The sequence below is a fragment of the Apis dorsata genome, unplaced genomic scaffold, assembly GCF_000469605.1.
Source record: "Apis dorsata unplaced genomic scaffold, Apis dorsata 1.3 scaffold_683, whole genome shotgun sequence".
NCBI lineage: Eukaryota > Metazoa > Arthropoda > Insecta > Hymenoptera > Apidae > Apis > Apis dorsata.
The window spans coordinates 1-7,489 of NW_006263864.1; the positions used below are offsets into that span (position 1 = coordinate 1).

The following is a 7,489-nucleotide window of genomic DNA, read 5'->3' on the forward strand; positions in this document are numbered from 1 at the left end:
TATATATATATATATATATATATATATATATATATATATATATACACACACATATATATACAAGTTTAGAATTATAATCGAAAACCGTTCGAACAACTAACCTCTCCTTTTCGTTCCACGCAACGAAACTTACAATACGTTTACAATATGTATTCGAGAATTATTTACCTTTCTAAATAATCAATTATGTATTGTCGCTCGCAGAAAAGTGGCGGGGGAATATCAAATCGTTCAAAATTTATTACGCAACGTGATTAACCGCTAGAGGCGCGCTATTCATCCGTGTTCAAGCGATCCTATCTTACGCGTCTTACCCACTTACTTTCACACCACCGAATAATCCTGACCTTTTCAGTTTTCCCACCAACTCTCGGTCAACTCTCCGTCTCCTCCCCTCCCTCTCCACCGCGTTCAACCGCGTTATTTTGAAACACGCGCGGATAAGTGATTTTCAATGATTCGATTGCAGACGACCCATCTCGAGACGCGTCGCCCCGTCCGTCCACGATCGATTGCTCAATTGGCGAGCAAGACATCCTCGCGTATCCTCGCGTGTCCAGCCCCGGCAGGATAGATGGTACGTACGGTTTTCGAGAGCGTACGAGGCTGCGTGGGATTCGCGGAGCAAATGGAACCTGCCCCACCTGGGAGGCGAGGCCTGCGATTCTCGATTCTCGATTCTCGAAGGGGCACACACATGCTCGCCTTCGTTCCCCTTCGTGCCGCTAAGACATCGGGATCTCCTTCACCGTGGTCCTCAAACGAGCCTCGCTCTCCGCCAGGTACACATCTCTCGCCACTCACGCACTCTCGCCGTAAGTCCCCTTTCGCGTATCTTATTATTTCCCGCGCCACGTGCCTCTTATCTTCCTTCCACACTCGCCTCTCCTCGCTTCGATCATCGTCGCGCGATTTTCGTATCTCGCGTCGTCTTTTCGAGTCGTTTCTACGAGTCGTTCGCAAGGTGAACCAGTGTTTGTACGTATTTCCAATGGCGATCGATGATGCTCGTTTTCACCGCGTTTTCTGCAAATCGATACCTCCCCACGACCAAAGAGGAAACGCGCGAAATGACATTCTCACGGGAAACGAAACGTTCTTCTCTCCCCGTTTCGAACCTTTCACTTCGACCTCTCAACCTCGTCTTCGCGGAATCCTATTTACTCATTAGCCGCGATTTTCCCCAGGACAAACAAACTCAAGAAGCTCGAGAAGCAAAAAGGCAGAGAGAGAGAAGGAAGAAAGAAAGGAAGGAAGGAAGGAAGGGAGCAAAATGAGGATAACTTGCTTACTCTTTGGCCTCTCGTTGCTGTTGGCTTACGTGAACTCCAGTCCTATCGTGAAGAGGGAAACGGAGCCCGTGGAGCTCAATCCATTGAACGAGGTAAGACGTTCGAATTCTCGAATTCTCTGTTTCGAACTCGAGAGGGGAGGAGTATAAAGTCCCACGAAATCGTAATGTTCCGTAATAGGGAAGGAGGGAGGGGATCTATTAAAAATCGTGAAAGTGAAAGCGCCCATTTCGAAGTTTTATTACCTTACACCGTGTTAGAAGCTCGACAGTCTTTACGTGGAAGATCGTCTAATATCGGGTCTACGATCGCAAGATGCGTCAGGAAAGGAGACACGAAGAGACGAATCGAGAAAAGAGAGAGAGAGAGAGAGAAAGAAGGAGGCGAAGAAACGAGCGAGGAGTGAAAGTGGTTGACTTAACTTGAACGAACACAGACACGCGAAGCCGGATAAACGCGTAACTGAAATTCTGATCCGTGGCACGTGGCCGTACGCAACGTTCGCCTCGCTCTTTCTCCCTCCTTTCATCCACCGTTTATCGTCTGTAATTAGCGTCGTAATCACGTTCGGAAATTAGACGAGATATCCTCGATGACCTCGAGGAGGTCTCGCTTAATTGCCGTTTACGAGGGATTAAACGAGAGCTCCTCGACAATCCTCGTTTTCGCGTAATTGTCGTTTACGATCAATCTGGAGATTGAGCCGAGATAGAGACGACAACTGCTCGAGAGGCTTTCGTTTTGTAATCGTCGTTTAAGAATTAAATGAAAATTCTCTTCGTTGATAGAGCGAAGAATATTTGTAATAGTTACGAATAAAATTATTTCAACTCAATTTATCTATTTTTTGTTCATTATAATAATCGCGGATAATTGCCAGATGGTGGTTATAAAAGCGAATATTATTTAAACATTTTAATAAGTAAATTACTTAAAAGTTCAGCCCGCAACTCTGAAATTGCGGCAAGAAAAAAGTTTCAGATCTTAATCTTTACTTTCTTTCAATTAGATATACGTAGTGGAGGCCGAGGATGATCTCCGAGGGGACGAGGAGAGGGCCGACAGGGACAAGAGGAAGATCGCTGTGGCGAAGCTGGGTGTATCCAACGGCATAATCAACTTCGTCTTCAACGTAAGATTCGCGTGATGAAATATTACATGAGAATAACCCGTGTTGATATTCACTTTCGTTTGCAGAAGCTGGATTCTTTGATCGACGCGAAGACGAAAGCTCTCACCGACCTGGACGAGACGAACAAAATAAAGAACAAGGCTTACGGAATCGATGTGAACAAGTCGGCAACCAGCAAGTTCATCGGCGAGCTGGTGAACGCGAAAATTCAATCCGCGACAGGAAGTATCGGGCCGGTGGTGAGCACGGCCCAAAACTTCTTCTCGAACACGAAGAGCGGATTGACGAACGCGTTCGTCTCGAAGTTGGCCCCCCTCAGCTCCATCGCCACCGGTTTGAGCTCTCCACCCTCCAATGGTAAGACGAGAATATCCTCCGAGAAATTGCGTTTAAAATTTTCGAATTTATTTTATCTTATATATAATCGATAATCGTTTTTCGTTTTCAAATTTATTAGGGGACAACAAGGAGAATCTCGATACCAAAGCGTCGAACGCGTTCAACTTTCTAGGAAACATTTTGAACGCCCAGCTTGGCGCGTTGTCGAACTCGAAGGGTCTTTCTAGCGATTCAAGTTTATCCGAAGGGGTACGATAATAATAACTCTTTCTCTTCTTCACGTTTTTTTCTGTCTTTCTATTTCTATTCCGTTTCGTGATTCTTACCTTATTCACTCTTTCTTTCAACAAGTACGTTGCTCGTAGTCGATCGAATTAACCAGAAACCTGCGACGACTCCTTCCAATTGCTTCTTTTTCCAATCTGATTGTGTAAAATTGTCGCTTGCCACGGATGGAATGGAAATTAAGAAAAGAAAAAAAACTTTCGTTAAACGTTCCGTTTCTTCCCCTTTACTCGTCGTAAACTTGCATGCACCGCATTTGTCACGTGTCGTCATTCGCAAGAGGGAGCGAAACTTTGCTTGCTAAACTTGTTTGGCTTGAAACAAAGAGATCCTTCTAAATTTTTTGTTTGCATGTAGAAAACTTTCGCCTTATTATGTCGAATTAACCCTCTCACGAGAATCGTTTGGAAAATCAATCCAAACGATTGCAATACTCGTTCAAACTATTACCTAGCTATTCTTTCGTCGGGACCGAGGTAAACACGCAAATTAAAATGAGAACATGTTGTGCATAAACAGTACGATTACGGTTCGCCGCAAGGGGAGCCTTATACGGTTTAAAAAGCGGATGCGGTGCAAACGAGGACGTTGGATTCAACGCTTTGGACGCGTCCAAAGGGGATGTATCATCAAGCAGCAACGCTTAAGAGGATCCTAAGGGCGACTAAACGCCTATTTAAAACCAAAAAAAAAGAAAAAAAGAAAAAAAGAAAAAAAAAAAAGAAAAAAATAGAAACTAACTAACGAAAGAACTCTATCATCACGCGCATTTGTAACATTCCCGTAGATTAGTAGTACTGTATGGATTTTTCTTTTTAGCTCAACCGATAAATTGCCAGGATCTTCTCCTCCCCTTCTGTCAGTGACAAACCCACCCACGGTAATCTAAACGTTTAGAGAGACACGCAAGAAATCTTCCTCTATCTCGTCACTCTTGTTCGTGCTAAAACCAACGAGAAGTCCCTCCCCCCAACGTTGAACGAACCATCGTTGTGCGACAAATGTAAATAATATTTGTTATAAGAGTAGTTTCTCGATCACACAGCCGCGTGTCTCGATCATCATGTTTGTAAATTCATGGATGTAAATAGGGTATAGTATCTTTATTAACCTGATATTAAGTATAACAATCACCAAGGATGGCCATAATTAATGGTTTTTATTGATATTGATGATGATATTGATGTTAAATAAAATCACGATCACGTTCTTTTTCCTTTCTTTTTTTTTTTTTGTTTGTCTACGAATCGAATATCTGAATATCTTTTTCCAATCGTACGTCCTGTATCCTTTTTCTGTCCTTCCCCAAAGATATACAGGATAGATTTTAATTTACGTATCAAATTTATATTTATACAAATATAAGAATATAATTCTTTTTTTTTTTTTTCGATATTATTATTTCTTCTCGAGATCTTTATTTCCTCTTATCTCTTTTCGATGAATTCGATCAATCATGCGCTAATTGCACAACGATACAATTTTAAATTATTACACGGCGTACCAATATTGATTTTTTCGCACGCATGATTGCGCCAAAGCAATAATCGCGTTCTCTAATAAATATGTTATAGAAACAAGTTCTCGATCGAAAAAAATAAACGTATCATTCTCTCTTTCTCTCTCTATCTCTATCTATGTCTCTCTCTCTCTCTATTCTCGATGTTGGCAACACCGAGCTACGCACGAGTGTTGCGAAAGGCGAACTGTCATTGGCTATTTTTTTTTTTCTTTTTATCTATGTCCAGATCTCGACCACGACGGAGGATATCCCCGAATTCGATAGAACGAAGGTGAACTTGGACATACCCCCAGTCGTGTTCGGTAGCGGTTTCACCACTATCACAAATATCAGCAAAATCCTGAGCAACGTGATCACCGTAAGTCCGAGCGAAAACTCGTACAAAATTAAAAGATATCGAGATCGATGTTATTATATTGTCTCGATTATATACACGAGTATAATTTGAACTCGGGACAATACTTTTCTTTTTTCTAATTTTTTCTTCCCCTTCTATGGCAGATCGATTCGTTACGTTGCAAATGTGTCACCCTTCACTTTATTGCAAAATTAATCCGGTTTTCCACGATATACCTCTTTTTTGCGCGCAATCAAAATGATTTGTATATAATAATATGATTAAATCGATCGAATTTCGACGAAGAATGATTCTTTCTTTTTTCACGCGTTTCAGAACTCGGCCCGTCGAACGCAAACGTTGCTAGAGGTGTTCAAACCGTTCTTCCGTGGAGTTTTCGCAATCAAAGGCCTTCCTTCGGATAATCACTAGAAGATGGTCCACTGGAGAAGGATCATTGCGGTGCTAGGATCGACTGCCATTTCACCGAGGATTTCCATCAAGAGTCTCCTCCTGTTTCGAGGGTGCTGAGGAGGAATCGAATGGGATCCGTGCCAAATAGCCTGCGAATAATAGTCTAGATAGAATACGAATTTTAGGACAATGCGACGATCGTAATCAATCGTGTTGCGTAGTTAAAGGTGATTGTTAGAAAGGGGGAATCATTTCTGTATATCGCATCCCTTGCGCCAGAACCACGAAATTTCCTCTTTGCGCGTGAAAATATTTCTATTCGAATATTTATTAACTTATCAAATTTCCTCAACAATGCGTCGAAAATCTCGATCATTTTATATACAAATTATCGAATAATTTCGTGGTTCTGGCGTCAGCTGCGTGAAATATATAAATATTTATGCGGCCTCTGTGCCGTTCACGGGTGATCAAACTTGTTGTTTCCTTTCGTACGTAAATTCGTTGCCATAAATTGCGACAGAACTGTTTGCCAGAACTGTAGCTCGCGTGCCGTGAAATGTACGTACAACGATGTAATATTTTTACATCACTGCTATTTTAACCATAAGTGTAAAGTTCGCTCGATGGTGAAAATGAACAAGGTGTTGCTTGATTTAGAACTTGTTAATTGTGTTTTCGATGAACGTATGTAAAATAAACGTGCGAACATATCGAATCGATTAAATTCTTTACTTCCTATGTAAAATACCATCGATGTGATTTCCTTTCAAAAATCTTTTTTCTTTTTTTTTTTTAGATGAGATGAAGTAAGCCCGTCGTAAAAATTAATCTATTCAATAGTAAATCCCTTCTTGACTTCTGCTTGGATGAAAAGAAACTTTGTTGCGCTATCTTGAATTGCGCAATGTTTACGAATCGAATCGTAACATTGTCGTAACATCCGCGGATCGGATTCATTTTGACTGTCGTCGAATAATTAATATCAATTGGCCTGGTTCAAGTTTGGAAATCGTACAAGGAATTTATAAATACGTAAAACTTGTATTTTATTTCGCGTTAATCGTGATTTCTAAATGATGATATTTTTGTTTATTATGCTGTGACATTTGATATTTCTAAAAGTTACTTAATGAATTACTTAATGAATTTCTAAAAGTTACTTAATGGATGAATAAATGAAACTGTAATATCCTTTTGCTTAACTTATCTTAAAGTATCGATCGTAAGTAAAAAATATCTCGTTATAAAAATATCTTCGCAAGTATTTTTGGATATTCGATTTAATTTATTTATTTATAATCGATTAACGTTATATCTTTATTCTCATTGCAGACATTCAATTGCATTCAATTACATCTTCACGTAACGATGTTATTGATTTGCACATTTTGTAATTGCAATAATACCGCGGTGACGAAAAATCGACGAGGCGATAATTACCATCGATTAATCATTCTTTCAGACTTCCGTATCCGGTGAAAGTTTTATTTTTTCGAACGAATAACAATTTATCCTATCGAACGAGAAACGAAAGAAAAATTAAATAAAAACGCGATTATTCGATCTGGCTTGCCCCCGCGAACCAGCTTCCGGTCTACCACAATTATGCAACAGTGCTTGACGCAAGTATGCAAAATATATTAAATACGCGACTCTTGTATGTTTGAGAAAAGAAAACACTTCAAAGTGGAAAAGTGTTTTCTTTGAGATTTATCTATGAATCTACAAAATCTGTCTACAAAATCAAAGAAAGGTATTTAAAAAAAAATGAAAAGATGGCTGATTACACGATGGCTTCTTTCCCTTCTCCTTCGTATAAAAATATTTAGTATCTGAAAGTAGAACTTTTTTATAGTATAATGGAGTCGCACGATTGCGTAATCGTAAGTATGGCAACGCGAAAAGATGCACGCGACCTAGTTCTAAGTATCCAAAGATACCAATGAACGATTAATTATCATACGTGGCGCGTTCCACTTTCTTAGACGTTATTGGCCACGCCGTTTCTTGCGGTCAACGGATGCAAAAATGATCGGTATTATTCACCGCTTATTTTATGGGCGAAGAAAAGAAAATTCACGAGAAAAAAAAAAAAAGGACGGCCGTCATAATCATAATTTATGGTCGTCTGAATAATCGGTGTCTAAGCAAAAAAAAAAAAAAAA

General features: G+C 40.1%; 1 protein-coding gene and 1 long non-coding RNA gene across 2 annotated transcripts in view; one reads left to right on the forward strand and one right to left on the reverse strand.

The window, feature by feature from the left end:
• Nucleotides 1-607: 607 nt before the first annotated feature.
• LOC102673261 lies at nt 608-5,446 on the forward strand. The gene is made up of 8 exons (XM_006622234.2): nt 608-782; nt 1,188-1,233; nt 1,268-1,384; nt 2,302-2,424; nt 2,490-2,781; nt 2,882-3,012; nt 4,797-4,928; nt 5,244-5,446. Exons 3-8 carry the CDS (start codon nt 1,274-1,276, stop codon nt 5,337-5,339), a joined length of 885 nt encoding a protein of 294 aa, XP_006622297.1. The 5' UTR covers nt 608-782; nt 1,188-1,233; nt 1,268-1,273; the 3' UTR covers nt 5,340-5,446.
• Nucleotides 2,892-7,489, reverse strand: part of LOC102673171 — a 7,419-nt gene continuing 2,821 nt past the window's right edge. The window contains exons 2-3 of the long non-coding RNA XR_422640.2: nt 3,786-3,788; nt 2,892-3,027 (exon numbers count right to left, since the gene is read on the reverse strand). This is a non-coding gene — a long non-coding RNA (uncharacterized LOC102673171). The remainder of the gene's footprint in view (nt 3,028-3,785; nt 3,789-7,489) is intronic.

What these genes read in the sequence shown, in the direction of transcription:
- LOC102673261 (XM_006622234.2), top strand. Translation starts at nt 1,274, where the DNA reads ATGAGGATAACTTGCTTACTCTTTGGCCTCTCGTTGCTGTTGGCTTAC. An exon ending in ATTCAAGTTTATCCGAAGGG is followed by an intron (nt 3,013 to 4,796) that starts GTACGATAATAA and finishes ATCTATGTCCAG; the next exon opens with ATCTCGACCACGACGGAGGA. An exon ending in TCCTGAGCAACGTGATCACC is followed by an intron (nt 4,929 to 5,243) that starts GTAAGTCCGAGC and finishes CACGCGTTTCAG; the next exon opens with AACTCGGCCCGTCGAACGCA.